This window comes from Pipistrellus kuhlii, unplaced genomic scaffold, assembly GCF_014108245.1.
Source record: "Pipistrellus kuhlii isolate mPipKuh1 unplaced genomic scaffold, mPipKuh1.p scaffold_m20_p_6, whole genome shotgun sequence".
NCBI classification, from domain to species: Eukaryota; Metazoa; Chordata; class Mammalia; order Chiroptera; family Vespertilionidae; genus Pipistrellus; species Pipistrellus kuhlii.
Window position 1 is genome coordinate 1,991,891 of NW_023425562.1, and position 23,595 is coordinate 2,015,485.

The following is a 23,595-nucleotide window of genomic DNA, read 5'->3' on the forward strand; positions in this document are numbered from 1 at the left end:
CTTTCATGTCTGTGCTATTTTTAAGGTAAAAGTGACCAGAGGAATGATAATCACAGGCCGGAGAGAACGCGCAGACGTCACGGAGAGCAAGACTGTGTTCTACAGGCAGAGGCGGTCCGGGGGCGGGCGGTGCTGCAGCCAGGGACACTGCCACTGAAACAGCCCGCGCTCCGGGCTCCAGGCCCGCTTTCTCCCGGGGCTCAGGCTCCTGTGCCCCACCTCATCAGCCCACAGAGCCAAATATCCACAGGACAACAACTGAAATTTCTTTGGAGAGCCACATTTTTTAAAATGAAACTTCTCCTAATGCCACTTCTTCAACATAGACTCGCCCAGGCCACGATATTTTGTGGAAGAGCCAGACTCAAGGGGCCAAAGAGCCGCAGTTTGCCGACCACGGCCCTACATCGGGGAAATTTTGTTAAGAGCTGTCGTCTGCCCAACCCTACGTGCTTTGACTTAATTTGTCAAAAAGAAAAAAGAGCAAAGACGCAAAGAACAGTGCTGCCATATCTCCAACTTTATTTAAATCTTATCTGTGCTCCTGCCAAGTCTAGGGAAACACAGACTTCTCCCTCTTCTGTTTTTTCCCCTGGAGGTTCCCCCCCGTAACACGATTCTATTTCTGCCTCAAAATGGGAACCTTCACGAGGTGCCTGTATGGTATCAATATTCATAGAGCTCCCTGCTGAAGGACAGGCAGCGGCTGGAGGTTGAAAGCAGAGTAAGAAGTGAAAGGACAGACGTGCGATAGGAAAACAAGGAATGAGGAAGAGGCTGGCCGTGCTGCAGTGCTGCGTCCTTTATTTTATGTGACATTAAGCAGCATCCACGCTGGTCCTCACTCTTGCCATGTCATCAAAGGACAAACAATCACCAGCCCATTTCAAAAGAAGTCAGAAAGAACGGGCTCCAAAGCCCTCATTTAAAGCGAATTCAAAAGCAAAGAGAAAAGCTGGGTGAGCTAGTGTTCTTTGCTGTTGTTCTATCAAACAGTACAGTTGAGGTTTGATGAGTGCGCTGTGTGTGTGTGCGTGCGCGCGTGCCCGCTGGAATCAGGTTGTGGGCAATATGAAGGTCATACCAGGTTTTGCTGTGTCTGGGATTTTAAGACGAAAACCCAAACAGTGCGCCGACCAGAGGCTTAGCCTGCATCCGTTAATGGTTATTGATGGATTCCATTACTCCGGGCTAAAGCCGGCCTTTCATTTCTTAAGACCGGCCATTCTAAAAAGCCCAGAAGTTACAGTCTGATTACATGGGGAAATTCAAATCCGAGTTAAGAAAGGATTATTTCTTCTATTACTAGCTAAAAGTTCCCATTGGCTAAAGTACTGGCCAAAAGTGTATCTTGCTCTGTTAAAAAAACAACGGTCCAAATCTTGAAAAAGCACTCATTCAACAGACACGGTTCTCCTCCTTGTGCCCTGACGTGACCAGCTGACTACAGCGGGGCAGCTTCCTAACGCAGTGGCTGGCAAGCGTGGGCTGTTGACTAGTGAGTTTGCCGAGCACTGTCCTAACCCATTAGGAAAACTCAAAACAAAAAAACAAACAAACAAAAAAAAACAATCCGCCGAAACCGGTTTGGCTCAGTGGATAGAGCGTCGGCTTGGGGACTGAAAGGTCCTGGGTTCGATTCCGGTCAAGGGCATGTACCTTGGTTGCGGGCATATCTCCGGTGGGGGGTGTGCAAGAGGCAGCTGATCAATGACTCTCTCTCATCGATGTTTCTAACTCTCTATCTCTCTCCCTTCCTCTCTGTACAAAATCAATAAAATATATTTAAAAAGAAAAAAAAAAAAAAAACAATCCAAGGAAAAGGAAGAATCTGAACCTTCAAAAATCTTTCTCACATTAGCAAGCAAGGAACACCGTGCGGAGCAGACGGAGGAAGAGACGCGGGGGCAGTTTCTCTGGGGACTGCCACCAGGTCCCGCCACGTCACCCAGACCAGCTTTCCACGGGGCGGACACAGGCTGGTAAGAAATGCTGACGCCGGAGACTGTCCGGTCGGTGTCCCAGTCCGTGCCGCGCCCACCACAGCCCCTGCCTCAGGGAAGCGAAATAAAGCCCCGAAATGAGCGAACAACCAGAACAGTGCTGGAGAGGTGGTCAGACACGGACCCCGAGCTGCTCAGAAACAAATGCACTTCCGTCCGCAATGAAACGGCCTCCGCTGCCCACCGCACGCCGCAGAGCCACGGCTGGGACCGGGGAGCGCCAGCTCCGGCAGCGGGAGGAAGGCCTCTGCGTGATTCACAAAGCACTCGGCTCTGCCTTCACAGCGCGCCGTCCTGTGGTCACTCAGCACGGTCTGCAGCAGCGCACACGCAGACGATGGCATCGCTGCCTTCAGGCACGCCGACCCCGCTGGGCCCAGGACAGACGCTAAGGCCCAATAGTCACCTGATTCCCCCAGAGCAGCAGGGCCTTAGCTGGGCCCCGGGCAGCCCAGAACGCAGCTCATTCCTCCAGGTGGCTGGGCCGAGGGACAGCCTCTGGCCACGGGGATGCCCTGGCTGGCGCCGTGCCTTTCGGAAGAAGTGCGCCTGCCCAGGGCGGCTCAGCTGGCCGGAGACCAGCCCATGCACCAAAGGCGGTGGGTGCAATTCCTGGTCAGGGCACAGAGCAACGGTGTGGGTGCCATCCCCCGTTGGGGCACCTGCAGAAGGCAATGATCAATCTTCCTCTCACTTCTTCTCCAAAAAAAAGCACCAATTCAAAACATAAAAACATTTAATAAATGGTGCGTTCTCTGCCTTTGAGCTGCTGACTAGTGGACTGTGGACTTGATTGTTAACCATCTTGGACCGCAGATGAAGACGACCTTCTAGGCAGCAAAGAAATAGCCCAGCAGCAGCCCAATCCTCTGATGGAGCAAAGCGCCGCCTTCTGCAGGGCCACCTCCGGAGGAGCCAACGTCTCTGTCACTTCAGGCCATAGCATTTGCACGCTGCCTACCTCACAGACCAAGTGAACGATCCCTACCTCCTCTGGCCAAACCATTCCAACTCCGACACGCACAACTGGTACCACAGACACAGACACGCGGGCATCTGCAGCACGCGTGTGCACTGTCCCACTCGTGTTTATGACACATCCTGGGGACGCGCCCACCATGTCTCTCACCCTCCTGCACTCGCCTGGCCTTGGTGCTTTAACGTATGGCTGAGGACTTGACCAGACAGGTGAAAGAATATTCCCGATCAGAAGGCAGAGAGATGGTGATACCTCAGTTATACAGATCACTTAGTTTTCGCCCAAGTTCTGCTGGTGCAGGGTTACAGACATAAAACAACTATATGGCTGGGTATAACCAACATTGACATTTTGCCCAACAGTACATGGCTAGACAGCCTGTGTGCATGTCGAAAACAAATATGACCATAATAAAGAAGACAGACGAGCAGTAATATAAAAGAGATAGATACAAAAGGCATGATTGATGCCCGGCGCAGACAGAAAACCTATGGCACTTCATTGACCCCATCCGCCCCGTCCTAAACCGTAAACCTGAGCAGGAAGGAACAGCGGTGAAGAAACACACAGACACAGCATGCAGGACATCCTAGGCAGCAGCCTCTCAGACAACCAGAAGCCGTCTTATTTTTATTTCCCGGGACAGCCATCTCCTGTTAGAAAGTTAAACGGGCTGGCGAGGGTTTCCGCCTTCTCAGGAGAAAACCATTGGGCCACGGGGTTAACTGTTACTCCAGGAGCCTGCCGGCACCGGGCGCGGGGGCAGCCTACAGCCCTGAGGCTCAGGATGAGTCCAGGACAGACAGGCACCAGGAAACCACGGAGAAACACGCATGGTATTCCGGGCACTTCCCCACACGTATCCATCCCCGAGGACATGTCTTTCCCAACCACCGGCTTCCCATCCACCAAAACCACCACAAGAAACCCTCAGCCTTGGGCTCCTCCAGGGCAAAAGGGCAACAGAAAATGCCTCAATAAACCAAACTGCCCAGCTCATCATGACAAATGGCATGTGGACACACAGGAATGTTTCTTAAAGAAACACACATGTTCATGGGAACCTCTCCCTCTATTTCAACTGCTCTCAGGGGCCTCCCGGGCTGCCCACTTCTGAGCGCAACCCTGTCATCAGGCCTCGCTGTTCTTGGCCCGCACAGGGCACGTCAGCTCCTGGTCATGCCTGACCCTGACCGCTGGACATCCTCTCTGTCCTCAGCTCACTGCTGCCCTCCCCTCTCGCCTCCTTCAGCTCCCCATCCGGGGCCCACAACTCAGTGCTCAGCATGTCTTATCTTCGCTCCATGCTGGCCCCCAAAGCCCACTCCAACCGCCTGAGCACCCCGAACCTTTTCCCCAAACCTAGGCCCACCCCCCCCCACCCCCGGCTGGTGACGGCCACCCCTTGGCTATCTCCCCAGCGACCGCACCCCTTTATCCTCTTTCATTCATCCAGCAGAGCCCTCCAGAGCACGAGCTGAGCGTGGATTAGAGTTACCAAGAAAAGCAAGGTCACCGTGGGGTCGCCCAACAAAGCCGCACTCACTGGTGTCTGAGCCATAAGGTTGCCCTGGGGGCAGGGAGCATCTGTCCCAGGCCGGGCACAAGGCCATGGCGCCTGCCCTGGGCTCTGCAAACACACCACAAACAGAGAACGTGGCTGGGGGCAGGGGGAGGGGGAGCGGGAGGGTCAGAGTGACCTGAGCACAGGGGTGCAGCTGGGGTGGGCAGACCTGTGCCCGCCTCCTGCAGCAAAGCAAGAACCACAGGTGTCAGAGGAGGGTGCTGTCCCTCTCCTGCCTGACATGCGGTCTCGGTGCCCATTTCAGTCGGCGAGGCCGGCCAGCACCCTCCTAGTTGCTTACACTCATGTCTTGAAAGTCTTGGGCTCCTTCCACCCCTGGAGCCCCACACCCAACCAATGCCCAGCAGAGCCCCAGGTGTGCCCCTCTACTTCATGCTCAGGTGTTTTTTAAATATACTAGATTCCTGCAAGAATGGGCCTCCCTTCCCCTGGCTGCTGGGAGCCATCTTTCCACCTTCCCACGCTGCCCAGAGACCCGGGGTGGCTGGGGCGGGGTGGAACACCTGCATCGTCACCATGTTAACGACACACGTGTCCTGCCCTGCCCTGGGACGCTTGGCACCTGTGTATGCAAATTAACCCAACAAAGGTGTTGGGTTGATTTGCATACACACTGCTGATTGGCTGGTGGCCATCACTAAGGTACAGTCAATTTGCACCTTACTCTTATTAGTGTAGATCTTTATTGATTTCAGAGAGGAAGGAAAGGGAGAAAGAGAAACACCAATGATGAGAGAATCATTGGTGGGCTGCCTCCTGCACACCCCATACTAGGCATGGAGCCCACAACCTGGGCATGTGCCCTAACTGGGAATCCATTCGTGACCTCCTGGTTCATAGGTCGATGCTCAACCACTGAGCCACACCAGCTGGCTCCATGCTCATAGTTAACCACCAAGCTCAAGCGCCATGTCTCCCTGAAGCCTTGTGCAACCTCCACCACAGACTGTCCTATGGGGGAGGTCACAGAAGCTCCTTTGTTGACTCCGCATCCTGCTGACACCAGTTTCTCTTTCTTGGCTCCTGAACACATTCACATTTCTCTTTCCTCTTCCCTCATCCCAGGACCGGTCTCTGGAAGGGCCGGGAGGAGGTTTTGGGGACCTGAGTGCATGGCACTCACAGGCTCGGCTCCGTCCTGAACAACAAGGAAAAACCCTCCCACGTCATTGTGATTGAGCTTCCGAACCGAAACACAGACCCCCTCCCGCCGGCCTGGGTGCGCGGAGGGAGGGGGAATGCGGACTGCATTACGTGGTATTGATCCACTAAACCACGGTTCTGGGCTATCGATCTGCGCGGACCGGCCCTAACGGTGCCCGAGGTGCGGGCGCTTGGGGAGGAGGGACGGACAGAAAGCACTCTGCTCCGGCCACAGAGCAGCGCCTCCCTCGGGAGCAGAGGGTGTGACTGGAAAGAGGGGTACGCGGGCCGGGAGCAGGCCGGGGTGACACCGCCTCTGACAAAGTCGCAAGGACCCGGCCAAGGCCAAATGGCTCTAAGAGAAGAAAGCTCCTCCGCACAGTTCTCAGCAGAAAGCAATTTCCTCTCCCACTGTGTCTGCATCAGTCTTAACCCTCAGCACGCACCAGCCTCCCCTCCCTTCCTGTCACCGTCACCGGAGGCATCGCTGTGCGGGGAGGCATGCTGGGAGGGCAAACCCAGGTTAATTTTAAGGCTCAGTGAGACTTCTGCTCGTTCTCATTGGGGAGGACACGGTTTTCCTTAGTCAAACTCCATTCCCATTCAAACGAGCCTGACTGTGCTGGGCGCTGACCTGATTGTGACAAATGGACAGCAGGCTGCATCTCAGGGGGAGACCCACACCCCCTCCTGGCGGCCAGAACACAGACCCAGCCCCTGTCGCCCAGTGCTGCCATGTTCACACATGCAGGTGGGGAAGTCCTCGGTTTGACTACAGACCAGAGGGAGCACACGTCGCTTTTCCAAACGTCAGCCGAGGGCCGATTTCCAAAAAGCCTTTCCCCTTCCTTCTCTCTCCAAGCGAATGGGCAGGTGCTGACCTGGCTGCTGGACAGCACTCCCCTCCCCGCCCCCCACATGCTCGCAGCAGCATGACTCAGCGTTCCGAGAGGACAGGCCACTCAGCACTAAACCACCGCAGGCCTCTCTGCGAAATTTCCAGGCCACTGGCGATGACTAACAGGGGCTCACTGAGAGCTATCTAGTAATGTGCTGTAGTTTGGGGGGTTGGGGCGAAATCCCGCCCAGATGCTGAGCTCAAACTGGAATGCAGTCCAATCCCTGCTCTGGCGCCTGCAGGGCTGAGGGTGCAGGGCCTCAGGCACCTGCTATGTCTGTCCGTGTTCAGTGGGCTGGTCATGATGTTCTAAGATAATTCTTTGAAAGAAGTAAGACATACAAATTATGACTATATAATAAGACCTTTAAAATCAAAATGAATAATTTATTTAAAATATAGTACAGTCTATAATCCAATATTAGAAAGGTGACATATAGCCTGAAAAAAAAAAAAATATATATATATATATATATATATATATGAGACAGAGAAAGAGAGAGAGAGAGAATTTTCAACTTACTAGCTGAGAACTTATGCAAACTCCCTAACTTTAACTTTTCTGAATGTGTTTACTCAATTCCTTTAAAATAAGGGTATCCCCTTTCCCTCCAAAAAATGTACACACACTTTAACAGTTGCTAGTACAATTCTGAAAATTACATTATTTTAATAAACACTGCTTTATAATTATTCAAAGTGTGTGTATACATTTTTGTGACACTACACACACACACACACACACACACACACACACACACACACATATATATGTATAAAATCTATCCCTACTGATTATGATGATAATGGAGCAAACACATCCATAGCCCCTCACCCAGCATCTGGAACTCAAGCAAATTCATACACCCCCATAAACAAACAATACAGTCAAGGTTTCTAATCTCTCATCTAGAAATAATGTACCTTGAAGAAAAATCTTATCAGTGAATAAATCTCTCAATTTTCTGATCTATTAAATAAAGAGAATGAATGAATGATAGCCATCATTGATTTTATTTTTAATCTTTTAATGTATCTTCTTGATTTCAAAGAGGAAGGGAGAGAGAGACAGACATACACACACACAGAGAGAGAGAGAGAGAGAGAGAGAGAGAGAGAGAGAGAGAGAGAGGGGAACATCAATGATGAGAGAGAATCATCGACTGGCTGCCTCCTGCACATTCCCCACTGGGGATGGAGCCCGCAACCAGGCACGTGCCCTGACCAGGAATCGAACCGTGACATCCTGGTTCGGAGGTCCATGCTCAGCCACTGAGCCATGCTGGCCAGACTCCATCACTGACCTTAAACTTCATCACTGAGTGAGCTGTGCTTGATCACAGATGTAAATAAGGCACAGGCCATTGGCAGAACAGGCAGACGAGTTAGGAAAAACAACTTCCTAGAACTGAAGGAAGGAGCTAGCAGGTCCTAGAGCACATGTGTCAAACACAAGGCCCTCGGGCCAAATCCGTCCCGCCAGGCCTTGCAATGTGGCCCACACCGCGCTGTCATTACTGCACTCCGCTGCGTTTCCATCACAATGACAGTTTATGACTGTTCAGTAAACCATTCGGCCCGCGAATTAGGCTGGATTTTAGATTTTGGCCCCTTCTCTGATTGAGTTCGACACCCCTATCCTAGAGACACAGCAGCACGACCAGGTATGGTGGCCTGATGGAGGGGTGCAGACAGGCATGGCAGTGTGATGGAGGGGGCAGCAGCACCATCCGCAGCAGCTCCAGAGGACTAGCCGGCCAGGGTGAGGGCTGAGCCCGGCAGAGGCACCCGGGGCCAGCTCTGAAGCCTGGCAGGCTGGGCCAGGAGCCTGGCTTCCCCCTCCCGGGACCCGCAGGCCCACGCAGGCCACGGCCACGCCAGTGCTTCGGCAGAAGAGACAGCATCTGCCCTGGATAAAGATTTCCAGAATAGAAGGGGGTCTGGAGAGTAACCGTATTGTGAAGAAGAAAAAGGGTCAGCATGGCTGTACTTATTAAATCTCTTCTTCTGTAAAAAAAAAAAAAAAAAGGAGGACTGTCAGCTCTCCCCTCCGCCTCCCCGATGAGGGAGAAATAACACTGAACCCGCAGGGCTTCTCCCAGCTCCTGGGGGAGCAGTTATGGATTCTGCTGATGGATCCCACTTCCCGGCGGCTTGGGAATTTATAAGCGTCTCGCTAATAACAGTAAATTTAAGCCCTGGTAGCCATAGTGACAGGTTATTCTAGTTCTATCAGAAATTTGGGAAGCAGCCATCAGTACCAGCCCCGAGGCACAGAGAAACGCTTTCTTCATGGTGAGCAGCGGTCAAACCCATTTACCCATGCACAACACAGGTGAGATTTTACTTAGCATCCCTGACATAACAGTCAGTCCTCTTTTTAATATGGAGAATAGTCTACTCACAGAGCACCGAGGCTGATTACAAGCCATGCCAAAAAATACACACACACACACACACACACACACACACACAATAAAGTCAGAAAAAAAGTGGGATTCATTACAGTTGGAATTGCCTTGTTACCCTAAATCAGTGGTTGACAAACCACAGTTTACGAGCCACATGTGGCTCTTTGGCCCTTTGAGTGTACCTCAATCAGATTGAGGATGTTTTTAGCAAAGGAGTACCCTAATCCTATCTAATAAAAGAGTAATTTGCAAATTAACCTTCACCCCACCACACTCACAAGCCATGCCCACCAATCAGAATGAGTATACAAATGAACCCCAACCAAGATGGCTGCGGCCACAGAGTGAGCAGGAGGGAGGCTTGGGTTTCCCTGGCGATGGAGGAGACATATGTAACACTTTCAACAATAAAGATTATTTAAAAAAATAAATAAAACTGTGATATTCAAAACAATTCTATCAAAAAATTATGGGTTGGTCTTTATAATCAAACTAGAAGCCTGGTGCGTGAAAATTCATGCACTGGAGGGGGGTCCCTCAGCCGAGCCTGCCCCCACTCACAGTCCAGGAGTCCTCAGGGGTGGGCAGTGACCTGATGATCAAGGGAGAGCGAGGCCCCCAACACACTTCAGCTGCTGCCACTGCCGGCAGCACAAGCCTCAGCTGGCACTGGTTACCTGAGCCTGGAGTGGCCCTGGATGGCTAGGGAGCTGAGGGGACTGAGGCACTCTGGAGAAAGGCACTCAACAAGACCAGTGGGGCTGATGGAACTAGGCACCACCATCTTGTGGCTTTGGGCATCACCATCTTTGAGGGTAGGGCAACAATTAGCATATTCCCTCATTATCTGTGGGTGCTGCCATATTTGAGGGTGGGGCAGTCAATTAGCATAATCCCTCCTTATTGGCCATGGGTGCCACTATCTTTGTGATGGCAGGAGGGTCAATTAACATTTCCCTCTTTATTAGATAGAATGTAAAATGAAAGTGAATGAACAAGCCACACCAGGATATGAAATGAGGTTCTGAAAACCTTTTCCAAGTGCCTTTAAATGTCATAATCTCATCACGTATGTAATTTCACACACTATGCATCAAGAACTCTGTGGACAACGTAACTGTCCTCCCAAAGTATCAGATGCATGCGGGTTTATTTCGCACACGTTTCACCTCCCCCCAAAGAGGTTGGACTGCTAAGCTGTGACCCCGACATCTCCCTTCCGTGGGTCAGTGGATTCATGAACGAAGCAGCTCAGTGAGTGCTGGCTGGAGCATTACCCCCACTATTAAAGCGCCCGACTCCCACAGGAGGATGAAAAGCACAATAAACGGAAGAAGCTTGGCCAACAGTCAATATACGCTACTTATTGGGTTCTGGCCAATTCACCAGTGCACCAACCACAGCCCATGTAGACTGCTGCTGAGCTTCCATCTGAACGTAAACCTGTACGCTAGCTCCCAAGGCAACCAACAACAGGCAGGTCACGCCCATCCTCTCTGAGGACAGGAAGCCTTGTGCATTAGTGTCAGATGTAGCCTGGTCCAGTCAAAGCCATTAGGCACCGTACAGCCTGTGACTTCTGTCCCTCGGGATTGCCACTGTGTGATCCGGTTAACAGCCTCTCCGTGGAAAATTAAAAATTAAATGTGCCTCTCAAAACATCACTGAGTCCAAAGTTGACATATTTCTAATGCTAAGTTATTTTTCTCTGGAAAAAAAATTAACTTACTTTCATTAGTTTAATATTTTTAAATCACAGCTATAAAGACTGTAAACTCTTACACAACGTTAACTACCAGCACATAAAAATCTATCTACAACTAAAGCCAAAATGCTTGAATTGTGGTGATTAGCAATAGATGTTGAAGAGAAATCAGCTTTGGTGTCTTTGGTTGACCTAAACCAAAGAGAAAATATCAACACTTTATTTTTCTTAATGAAAGTTGAGCTTATAATTTGCAAAAGAGATGGACTTCTGTTGGATGCTAGTCCTGCCCACAACTTAAAAAAACACACCGATTAACTTATAAAAAGAGGATGACAACTCTACATGTCAGTAATCACAATTTACACACTCTCTCATTACCCATTTTTAGAACATGGAGAAAGGCACAGAAAGGTGTTCCTAGGTCAAAGAGCAAAACCTCTGAAATAGGAAACACTGAGCACAGTGTCCTTGCTCTGCTTCTTCCTGGCAGAAAAAACGAACTTCTGTTTTCCTTTATAAACAGACTAGAGGCCTGGTGCATGAAATCCTTGCACCGTGTGTGTGTGTGTGTGTGTGTGTGTGTGTGTGTGTGGCGGGGGATCTCCTCAGCCCAGCCTGCACCCCCTCCAATCCGGGACCCCCTCGGGGAATGACCGCCGGGACCCAGGAACAGGATTCTGCGAGTACTCACTAGCATCCCAGGACACACAGCCAAGTCCATGCTCACTCCTGGGGAGGGAACAAACGGGCAATGTGGACTGTAAAACCCCCGGGAAGCACGTGAGGCCGAGCATGGGGGAAGAGAGGGCGGGCGGGGGGCGGGGGTCAGGAAGCAGAAGGCGCAGGAGACTCCATCAGAAGGGCCTTCCTCAGAGGCTGGATAGAGGACTCCGTGCCACAGGCAGAACCCAGGAGTCAGCCCACACCGCGTCCAGCCACTTACTGATTTTCTGATCACTCTGAGCCGCCCCCTCTGGGAGTCCAGTCTCTCGAGGTGGTAACAGGAAGGCCCACCCGCTACCTGGCTCGGAGCTGGGCAGCAGGCAGCGGGATAAAACCCGTGCACCTGCTCAGGGAGCATCCAACGCTCCGCAGACGCAGTCCTCTTGTGAAGAGCCGCTCTCGGCCCTCGGGAAGGCAGTCCTCCACCTTCCAGGCAGCTCTGAAATGCCCGCACCGGGAGCCCCAGCCACAGGGAGAGCCGGCAAAGCCCAGGAGGAATCTGCTCCGCACTGCCTGGCCCGTTACAAACAGCAGCCGGAAAAGTAACGCATTGCCGTGATTATCTGAGACGGTTACCCTGCCAAGCCCCTGAGAAGGAAGCTCTCATGGGCAGAGAAGGCCGCTGTCTACTCATGTGATAGGCGTTAGTGCAGTGGCCACCGCACGGCGGCTTTATGGGTTTGGGCAGATGACGAGCGATGACCGCAGAAGGGGCCGTGTCCCCGCAGGGCAAAGGCAGCGGGATGCTTCCGGGAGTGTCTTCTGCAGCCGCCGGCCAGACAGCGAGTGCAGAGACGGCCCCGCGCAGGACAATGCCACGTGGGCCCCACGGGAAGGTGAGGGAATCAGGGGTCAGGGGTCACACACTCAGCCCCCCAACGTTTCTCTGATGGGTCCTGAGGGTGGCCCGTTATCTGTGGCCTTCAAGCACACACAGACACTCTACAGAGACGGTCGTAATTCAAATGGTGACCACTAGCAGGGACCCCTCTCCGACCATCGCAGCTCCTCTCAAAACTGGCTGGCCTTGCCCTAACCCAGCGGCCGGCAAACTCCTTAGTTAGTCACCAGATCCAAATATCCACAGGACAAAGATTGAAATTTCTTTTGAGAGTCAAAGTTTTTAAACTTAAACTACATCTAATGCCACTTCCTCAACACAGACTCGCCCAGGCCGTGGTATTTTGTGGAAGAGCCACACTCAAGGGGCCAAAGAGCCGCATGTGGCTCAAGAGGCGCGGTTTGCCTATCACAGCCCTAAATGATGTGGCTCAGTGGGTAGAAAGTCAGCCTGTGGACCGAAGGGTCCCAGATTCGATTCTGGTCAGGGGCATGCACCTTGGTTGCAGGCACATCCCCAATGTGGGGCGTGCAGGAGGCAGCCAGTCCATGGTTCTCTCTCATCACTGATGTTTCTCTCTTGCTCTCCCTTTCCCTCTGAAATCAGTAAAAAAAAAAAAATAATAATAATTTTTTAAAAAGCACTAGTGGAATGAGAAATGATGCAGTAAGTGACCCAGAACATAAAAGAACAGACGTGCTCTGTGTGGTGCCAGACGATGGGCTGGGCCCTGGGTGAGGATCCAGGAGCAAGACGTTGCCATGAAGCTCAGAAGCAGCACCTCCACAGCCAGCTCTCCCAGGGGCGGGCTCCCAGGAGCATCCTCCTCCCACGGGGCTGGCCGGCTGGAGAGCCATCTGTCAGGGCGGCTCCAGCAAGGAAGACACCGCTTACATCACCGACCCCCAACCCCCAGGTTCGTTTCTGTCCTGGCCGCCATGGTGCCAAACCGACCATCTGCTGACATACAGTCACCCAGCAGAGATGGCGCGTGCTAACCCTCCGAGGCTGACTCACCAAACGTGTCCGCGTGGTTCCCAAAGGCAGGGCCATCGGGCGGCTGAACAGCTTGTCAGACAGGCAGGCCCGGGAGACCCACGTAAGCTCACTTCTCAGGGCGACTCCACACCACTGTCTAGCTTATCTCCCACCACAGCTTCTCTCCTGCCATCGCTCCCCCTCACCCCGGCCCCTGGGCTCTTTGCCATCATTATGCAAACACGTCACTGCCATCTTTAACAAACACTCGCGGCTGACCCCACTGCCCTTGCTGATGACCACCCAATCTCTCTTCTTCTACAGAGAAGTTCCGTCCCTATCCAGTGGCCCTCCACCCTGACCGGTGAGTAACCCGACCCGGACACCTCCATGCTGCAGCTTCACAGTCATGGCGACTCCTCAGCAGCATCTGGCCCAGGCGGTCCCTCCCCTCTGAAACAGGCCCTCACCTGCCTTCGAAGACCCCAGGCCCTCTGACGTGTCTCCCCTTCCCTCGTAGCTCTTTCTCCTTCTCCCATCCGCCCCTCCACCCGGACTGCTCAGCAGTGGAGCGCTCAGAGGCCCCAGAGGAAACCTCTTCTTCTCCTCCAGCTTCCTCCTCAAACCCGGCCATGCAGTGGCTGCCCCTGGGCCACGGCATTACTGTTTGTACACCCAGGACTGCCCGCTCTGCAGCCAAGACCTCCCACTGGACCCCAAGCCCACACTTCAGGGTCTCCTTGGCATCTCTGACATTCATCTCTGCAGAGCCAAGCCCGGTGCCCGATATTCCCCATCACAGCCATGTCCCCTTCCTGATGTCCAGACTGAGTGCCACCTAGTCATCCTTGACTCCCCTTTCCACACCGCCCATCTGACCCCTCAAACCCCTCGCTCAGTTTTCAAAACATCAAGAATCAAGTTGGGCTTCTGCCGCATTCCACATGGACTCTTAGATATGCCACCAAAAGACAAAGCAGTCAGAGAAAACATAAACTGGACTGCATCAACTTCTGTGCACACGAAGTGAAAAGACAACTTAGAGAATGGAAAACATATCTGACAAAGGTCTAGTATCTAGTATCAATACGTGAAGAACTCTTACAACTCAAAAACAAACAAAAAAAAAATCCAATTTAAAAATGGGCAACAGGCTGAACAGACACTTCCTCAAAGAAGATGTACAAATGAGACACATGATGGAAGACTCCTTAGTCATCAGTCATTAGGAAAATGCAAATCAAAACCACTTCACACCCGCTAGGATTTCTGCAATAAAAAATGCCGAAACAGGTTTGGCTCAGTGAGTAGAGAGTCGGCCTGAGGACTGAAAGGTCCTAGGTTCGATTCCGGTCAAGGGCATGTACCTTGGTTGCTGGCACATCCCCGGTGGGGGGGTGCAGGAGGCAGCTGATGGATGTTTCTCTCTCATCGATGTTTCTAACTCTAGCCCTCTCCCTTCCTCTGTGTAAAAAATCAATTAAAAAAAATTTTTTTTAATAAAAATAAAAATAAATGAAAGATAAGTTTCAGTGAGGATGTGGAGAAACCGGAATCCTGTATATTGCTAACTGGAATATAAAATGGCTCAAATGCTCTGGAAAACAGTTTGACAGATCTTCAGAAAGTTAGACATAGACTTCCTCTAGGACCGGTCAACTCTACCCCCAGGCGTATACCCAAAGGAGCTGAACAGGTACTCAAAAAAGTACACGTAAACACATACATAGCAGCACTATTCACAGCAGCCAAACGGTGAAAACATCCCAAACGTCCATCAGCTAATGAATGGGTAAACACAAAAATTACAAACCGCAAACTACAGACCTACAACCAGGAGGTCACGGTTCGATTCCCGGTCAGGGCACAGGCCCAGGCTGTGGGCTTGATCCCCCATGTGGAGCGTGCAGAAGGCAGCTGACCCATGATTCTCTGTCATCTCCAACATTCCTCTCTCTCTCTCTCTCACTCTCCCTTCCCCTCCCTCTCTGAAATCAACGAAAATACATTTAACAAAATATTTCAGGACTGTCACCTGAAGATACCACACGACGGCTCCCTCCGAGCGTGTAAACTCCTGGGACACTCCATCAGTCAGTAAACGAATCTAAATCAAATTCCATCTGATTGAAAATAATCACCATTTGCTGCCCAGCGCTGGAGCGTGTGGTTACTGAGAAATTCGTGGTAATTGCACGTTGCTATTTGCGTGCGCCCGCGTTGGCGCGTGTGCCAGGAGCCATCTGAGCGCAGGACCCAGGCAGAGCCGGGAACAACACGCTGCAGGTGCCGGGAGTCCCCGCTGTCCCCCCCCACCTCCCGGGGTGCAGTCCCTCCAGCGCCAGGTGCCCCGCCGGCCACAGGATGGAAACATATGATTGCAGGTGTTTTATTTTCAACTAAAGTGCCACCACTAGAGATTTTTCCAGCTCGGTGGGCTGGAAGTTAAGCCATCGAGGGCTAAATGTGCTTCTGCACAGCCCTCCACGTTCTGCTTGTAAACAGGAAGGCACAAAGTACTAATGGCGACCGTAAGGGAGAGGCGTTTTCACGATGGGGGTGCGCCTGGCAGCCACCGGTTCTCCAACGTGTCCAGTAACACACGGGCAGGGTGTGAGCGGAAAAGGAGGCGGATCCGCTCTGAGATGAACTTGTCCAAGACACCCGCTAAGCTAGCATCCATGGGCCCCCTCTTCCCTGCCTCTACCACAGTGGGTTTTCATCATCACCATCATTGGCACCCGTGGTGGGCAAACTCATTAGCCCACAGAGCCAGATATCAGCAGTACAACGAATGAAATTTCTTTGGAGAGCTACAATTTTTTAACTTCTTCTAACGCCACTTCAACATAGACTTGCCCAGGCCAGGGTATTTTGTGGAAGAGCCACACTCAAGGGGCCAAAGAGCCGCATGTGGCTTGTGAGCTGCAGTTGGCTGACCACTGATCTACCCTAATAAAAGAGTTATATGCTAATTGGCTGTACCTTTGTGACGTCCATCAGCCAAACAGGAGTGTGTATGCAAATTAACCCAATAAAGATGGCAGGTTAATTTGCATACACAGGCACAAGCACCCAGGGGCACCACCCTAGCCACTCAGGGCCTCTGGGCAGCATGGGAAGGCAGAAAGGTGGCTCCAGGCAGAGCAGAGAGGGGGCTCTGGCCAGAGTGAAGGCGGTGCTGGCAGTCAGGGGAAGGCAGGCCCATTCTTGCACGAATCTTAGTGCATCGGGCCTCTCGCCAGAAATAATCAGAAAGCAGGACACCTGGGTCCTAAGTCCAGCTCTGCAGCTGACGATCCAAAGAGCTGAAAAGCCTACCCTCTCTCTGAGCTACAATGGGCTTATGGGGAAATGCGGGCTTGGCGGTAAGTGCTTACAAATGAGCCTCACTTACACAGGTAAACACAGGAAAATACCACCGGATGAAAAGGGAATGCTTTTCACCTGAGGGGAACCGGGAAAATGAAAAGGGCTATAAAGTGAAATGGAGACAAGGATTAGAGAAGAATGAACATGCTTCAGCCCTAGTAAGAGGAGGCGGACAAAAAAAGCCAAGGAAAACACCGCCAGACTGCATGCTTGTTGGCCCGGGAATTCTGCTCTGGAACTCAAACCCCCCAGGAAAACACCCCTCCAGAAAAAGCAAAGCCCCTACACCAAGGAGGCTGCACAGCGGCATGAAAGCAAGAGAGGGCGCCACACGCAACCTGCAGTGACGCGGGGCCTGGGGGTGCTGACCACACGGAACACAGGACACCACAGCCCACGTCTACATGCTGAGCGGGTTCCAGAGGGTGGGCACAGCCCACAGGACAGAGCAGGAGGCGGAAAGGTTCGTGGCCACGTGCCCTCCCCTCCTCGGGCTTTTACAGAGAAGATGCTGAGGCAGCCGGCAGGGCACATGGAGGGTCAGAGCTGGTCACTGGGTCCAGCCTGTCCTCAAAGTCATTCCTACCGCAAAACATGACACGGGGCAGGGCAGGGAAAAGGGGTGCACCTAAGCCGGCGGTGGCCAGCCTGAGGTCCCAGACCGCCGGTGGCCAGTGAGGGCCGAAAGGCTGGCGACCGCGGCTTCAGGAGGCCTTGGGAGGCTGGAGCCGGGCTTTGACATCTCTTCTCTACGGCTTTTCTAACACAACGGACACCCCTATGTCTCCATCTAAAGCTGAGCGGTGTTCAGGCACCTTCTCCAAGGTTGTTACTGAACTGTCTGTAGAACAGCCCGCATCCCTGGCATCTATGGACCGAAATGTCACACTGCCCTACAAGGTCCAGTGCGCCGGGGAAAGGCCCTATGAAAGCACACCATCCGTATCGCTGGACCACCCTCCTCCCCGCAGTGTCACCAATGGGGAATTAAAGGGAAAGTCCACATTTATAGGTTATAGCTTCAACAACAGCTATAGGTTACAACTTCAAAACAGCTATAGGTTATAACTCAACAACAGCTATAGGTTATAACTTAACAACAGCTATAGGTTATAACTTAACAACAGCTATAGGTTATAACTTAACAACAGCTATAGGTTATAACTCAACAATAGCTATAGGTTATAACTCAACAATAGCTATAGGTTATAGCTTCAGCAACAACTATAGGTTATAACTTCAACAGTAGCTATAGGTTACAACTTCAAAAACAGTTATAGGTTATAACGCAATGTAACTCTTGACTCTCAAGTCGACCTTCATAGGGTAGGGCTTGCCAGGAGGCAGATGCCTGGGGGACTGCGGCCTGTGTCTGAGGACCTCTCCCCTCAAACTCTGTGGGTCCCCACACCATGGCGAAGCGCTCCCTCTGGCTGGCCGAGCAGAGACCCCTTGCAGCCTCAGGGTGTAAGGTAAGTGGGCTTCTGAGGCCACAAATCCACGCACAGAATCATGGCCTGGAACTTGGGTCCAGGGTAAGAGGCACCTCTGGGTGACCATCCCACTGAAAATCAGCTCTGAGACACAAATGGCAAAAACCTAGGATTCCTCTAAGGAACGATTCTCCGGAATAAACTCAGCCAGTGACAACCCTCTGGTAAAAAGGAGCAGAAGTCTGTCTTCTTCCTCCTGAAAGGAATTTTCCTACGGATCAATATTTTGAAGTTTATGTTTTAAGCTTTGACATGCTGGTATCCTTTAACATATTCCATGAATGAAACAGAAAGAAAATTAATAATGTGTCATGAAAGTTTTTTTTTTTTTTTAAAGCTAAAAAAATAAATAAATAAATAAATAAATAAATAAATAAATAAATAAAAATGGTAAGAACAGGACCCCGGGATTTTAAAAAATTCTACCAGAGACGACCACACCCCCTTCTCTTGGTGACAGCCACTGCACAGAGTCCAAAGCATTCCCAATCTGCCGCATCTGGAACTCAAGGAAAATTCCCAGGGCGCAGATTACGCAGAAAAGTCACTGGCAGGCAGCTACCCCGAGCTCTGCCGTCACCAGCATTACCGGACAATTAGAGAACAGGCCTTCGTCTCCGAGCCTGTGTAACAGGCCAGGGCGTTCCATCTCCCCACAGACCCTGTGTATATCTGCAACCCATAAATTCAAGCTCTTAGGAAAGAGAGGAGGAGGAATTACTCACTTAAAAATGAATCTAAAAAAGTAAATCACCAAAAGACAACCCCTTCCACTGACATTTTTTTATCCACCGGACTGATTCTATAAAACCGAATCAATTATATTTTTTCAGTATTCAAGCAATATTTGCAGGCCCCATGCGTCCTCGGATGCCACCCAATAGTTTTAGGGATTTAAAGGAAATGACGCATGTGCAGAAAAGCTCCAGCACTCGCATTCAGCTCGGCCAAGGCTACTCGCTTTGACGGGAATGAAGCCTCTGTCTTGTTAACCATTACCCATCAGAGGAGATCGCGATTCAATATTGAAACAGGCTGATCTAATATTTACTCATTAAAATGCCATGTAATGAGGCAGGGATGAGAAGATGTCTTAAAAAAAAAAAAAAATCAGCTTCAGAAAGATCACACAGGTGTGAGCAAAACACAATTAGAGTGTGAGCAGCTAAGAGGCCCTTAACATGTCCTAGTTCCCTGTCCTGGCATTCTTAAGTCCTGCCCCACTCCCGTTCCTCAGGCTGAGACACCTCCCCGGGGCTGTGGCAGAGTGAGTCCTGTGCAGACTCATTAGCTGAGGCTGCACAGATTTCTCTGAAACCAGCTCTCCACAACAGCCTCAGAGAGAGGCAAATTCCCCCACCGTTGTGTGGGGAATTAGAAGTTAAACACAACTGACTAATCAGTTCTTCTGGCCTTCCCATTTCAGTGATGTTTTGTGCAGGGATAAGTAAGCCCATGGAAATTCAACCAACCAATCTTTTATCTGATTCCAATGAGAGGTGAAGGGGGAGGGGGGTCAGTTTTGCTTTGGACGCTCACGTTTTCTTCCAGGTTTTATCCACATGGCACGCGTTTTCCTACGACGACTGTGCATGAACTTGACCCACGTGTAAGCAGGAGAGGAGTCTGTATTTGACACTCACACCTGCAACCAGCAGTGGCGTCTACAAACAGCGTCATGGCCAAAGCACGCCTTCCACGCCTCCGCCTCGGACACGACCTGCTGGCGCCGGTCGTCATAACCGAGCTAAACAGTCAAGTTCCGCATCTTTTACCAAAAGAGAGCATCTCAGCAATTTCTTTAATTCAAAATGGTAAGTGGATTGTAGCTGTAAATAACGTTAAAAACCATTTAGAATCAGATGGTTAAGCATTCTTCTTCAAAATAAGTAAAATACGTGCAGAAAACACAAAAATGACACGGAAAAGACCAAGAGCCTTCCAGCACCCCATGAGGGCCCGGGAGTGCTCCTCTGACTGCACACGAGGTCCCCACCCGGTCCTGGGCCAGCGGTCGGCAAACTCATAGTCCACAGAGCCTAACACCCACAGTACAGTGATTGAAATCTCTTTGGAGAGCCACATTTTTTAACTTAAACTTCTTCTAACACCACTTCTTCAACATAGACCCGCCCAGCCCGTGGTATTCTGTGGAAGAGCCACACTCAAGGGGAGCCGCATGTGGCTCGCGAGCCGCGGTTTGCCGACCACTGTCCTGGGTGATGGGGAAGTGCCCGCCCGCTAGCAGAGCTGAAGGCGGCTGTGGGTCTCGGGGGGACCCTGTGGACGGGGAGGGGGTTACCGTTGAGCAGAGGCTGTCCTTCATGCAGGTCCGGGGCCAGCACGGCGCTGTACGCGGCCTCGGGGAAGCCCGTCTTGCAGGTGGCGGCCTCCCCAGCAGCTCCTGTGGCAGCCTGCAACACAGAGAGCGTGTCAGTGTCCGCGCTGCACCCCAACCCCGTCCCCTCGTCCCCCAACACAGAGCGCGTGTCAGTGTCCGCGCTGCACCCCAACCCCGTCCCCTCGTCCCCCAACACAGAGCGCGTGTCAGTGTCCGCGCTGCACCCCAACCCCGTCCCCTCGTCCCCCAACACAGAGAGGGTGTGTCAGCTGTCCGCGCTGCACCCCAATCCCCCTGTCCCCTCATCCCCCAACACAGAGAGCGTGTCAGTGTCCGCGCTGCACCCCAATACCCCGTCCCCTCGTCCCCCAACACAGAGCGCGTGTCAGTGTCCGCGCTGCACCCCAATCCCCCCGTCCCCTCGTCCCCCAACACAGAGAGCGTGTCAGTGTCCGCGCTGCACCCCAACCCCGACCCCTCGTCCCCCAACACAGAGGGAGCGTGTCAGTGTCCGCGCTGCACCCCAACCCCGTCCCCTCGTCCCCCAACACAGAGAGAGCGTGTCAGTGTCCGCGCTGCACCCCAACCCCGTTCCCTCGTCCCCCAACACAGAGAGAGCGTGTCAGTGTCCGCGCTGCACCCCAACCCCGTCCCCTCGTCCCCCAACACAGAGAGAGCGTGTCAGTGTCCGCGCTGCACCCCAACCCCGTCCCCTCGTCCCCCAACACAGAGAGGGTGTGTCAGCTGTCCGCGCTGCACCCCAACCCCGTCCCCTCGTCCCCCAACACAGAGAGGGTGTGTCAGTGTCTGCGCTGCACCCCAACCCCGTCCCCTCGTCCCCCAACACAGAGAGCGTGTCAGTGTCCGCGCTGCACCCAACCCCGTCCCCTCGTCCCCCCACACAGAGAGGGTGTGTCAGTGTCCGCGCTGCACCCCAACCCCGTCCCCTCGTCCCCCAACACAGAGAGCGTGTCAGTGTCCGCGCTGCACCCCAACCCCGTCCCCTCGTCCCCCAACACACAGAGGGTGTGTCAGTGTCCGCGCTGCACCCCAATCCCCCCGTCCCCTCGTCCCCCAACACAGAGCGCGTGTCAGTGTCCGCGCTGCACCCCAACCCCGTCCCCTCGTCCCCCAACACAGAGAGGGTGTGTCAGTGTCCGCGCTGCACCCCAACCCCGTCCCCTCGTCCCCCAACACAGAGAGGGCGTGTCAGTGTCCGCGCTGCACCCCAACCCCGTCCCCTCGTCCCCCAACACAGAGAGCGTGTCAGTGTCCGCACTGCACCCCAACCCCGTCCCCTCGTCCCCCAACACAGAGAGGGCGTGTCAGTGTCCGCGCTGCACCCCAACCCCGTCCCCTCGTCCCCCAACACAGAGAGCGTGTCAGTGTCCGCGCTGCACCCCAACCCCGTCCCCTCGTCCCCCAACACAGAGAGCGTGTCAGTGTCCGCGCTGCACCCCAACCCCGTCCCCTCGTCCCCCAACACACAGAGGGTGTGTCAGCTGTCCGCGCTGCACCCCAATCCCCCCGTCCCCTCGTCCCCCAACACAGAGCGCGTGTCAGTGTCCGCGCTGCACCCCAACCCCGTCCCCTCGTCCCCCAACACAGAGCGCATGTCAGTGTCCGCGCTGCACCCCAAACCCCGTCCCCTCGTCCCCCAACACAGAGAGCGTGTCAGCTGTCCGCGCTGCACCCCAACCCCGTCCCCTCGTCCCCCAACACAGAGAGCGTGTCAGTGTCCGCGCTGCACCCCAATCCCCCTGTCCCCTCGTCCCCCAACACAGAGAGCATGTCAGTGTCCGCGCTGCACCCCAACCCCGTCCCCTCGTCCCCCAACACAGAGAGGGTGTGTCAGTGTCCGCGCTGCACCCCAACCCCGTCCCCTCGTCCCCCAACACAGAGAGCATGTCAGTGTCCGCGCTGCACCCCAACCCCGTCCCCTCGTCCCCCAACACAGAGAGGGTGTGTCAGCTGTCCGCGCTGCACCCCAAACCCCGTCCCCTCGTCCCCCAACACAGAGAGCGTGTCAGCTGTCCACGCTGCACCCCAAACCCCCGACGGTCACCCCAGGGTGTGCAGGCTTCTCGATAACCAGCGTGGACGAAACCAGCCCCACCCCCTTTCCCAGTAACATGGAAACACACACATCCCGCCTCTCCTCCCAGGACCTGCTCCTGGGGCTACGGGACCAGCAGGGACCTGAGCGGAGGACAACCAGCAGCGTGGGGCCCCACTCCAGCACCCCCCTCACCAGCACCCCCCACTCCAGCACCCCCACTCCACCATCCCCCACTCCAGCATCCCCCACTCCACCATCCCCCACTCCACCATCCCCCATTCCAGCACCCCCCTCACCAGCATCCCCCACTCCAGCATCCCCCACTCCAGCATCCCCCTCACCAGCATCCCCCACTCCAGCATCCCCCTCACCAGCATCCCCCACTCCACCATCCCCCTCACCAGCATCCCCCACTCCAGCATCCCCCACTCCACCATCCCCCACTCCAGCATCCCCCACTCCACCATCCCCCACTCCAGCATCCCCCACTCCAGCATCCCCCACTCCAGCATCCCCCTCACCAGCATCCCCCACTCCACCATCCCCCACTCCACCATCCCCCACTCCACCATCCCCCACTCCACCATCCCCCTCACCAGCACGGCTAACCTCACTTTTCAGGAGAAGTGTACACACCCAAGCACACGGCTTCTCACCCTCACACTCTGACCAGGTACGTGTGTGTCACTATTTACTCCGATAAAGAACGAAGTGGCGATAGGCACATTCACGGCGGGATACAGTGTATGTTATACCGAGGAAAAGCAACCTGCCCAAAGTGTGTGTCTGTGTGTGTGTGTGTGTGTGCACGCGCGCTTCAAGGGGAGGGATACAGCAGCGCTGAGTGTTGACCCCATGAACCAGGAGGTCATGTTTGAACCAGGAGGTCATGTTCAATTCCAGGTCAGGGCACAGGCACAGGCCCGGGTTGTGGGCTGAACACCGATTGCATGCAGGAGGCAGCCGATCAATGATTCTCATCACTGATGCTTCTCTCTCAATCTCCCTTCCTCTCTGAAGTAAAAATAATTTAAATATATATATATATACACTCACACACA

The 23,595-nt window shown here is 53.3% G+C and overlaps 1 protein-coding gene across 1 annotated transcript in view; it reads right to left on the reverse strand.

Annotated features, from left to right (window-relative positions):
* The window catches only part of CDH2 (cadherin 2), a 119,129-nt gene extending 97,039 nt beyond the window's left edge, over window positions 1-22,090 (reverse strand). The window contains exons 1-2 of the mRNA XM_045574596.1: window positions 22,059-22,090; window positions 20,437-20,579 (exon numbers count right to left, since the gene is read on the reverse strand). Of these exons, the coding sequence (XP_045430552.1) occupies window positions 20,437-20,579; window positions 22,059-22,090 (175 nt within the window). The remainder of the gene's footprint in view (window positions 1-20,436; window positions 20,580-22,058) is intronic.
* Window positions 22,091-23,595: the final 1,505 nt, after the last annotated feature.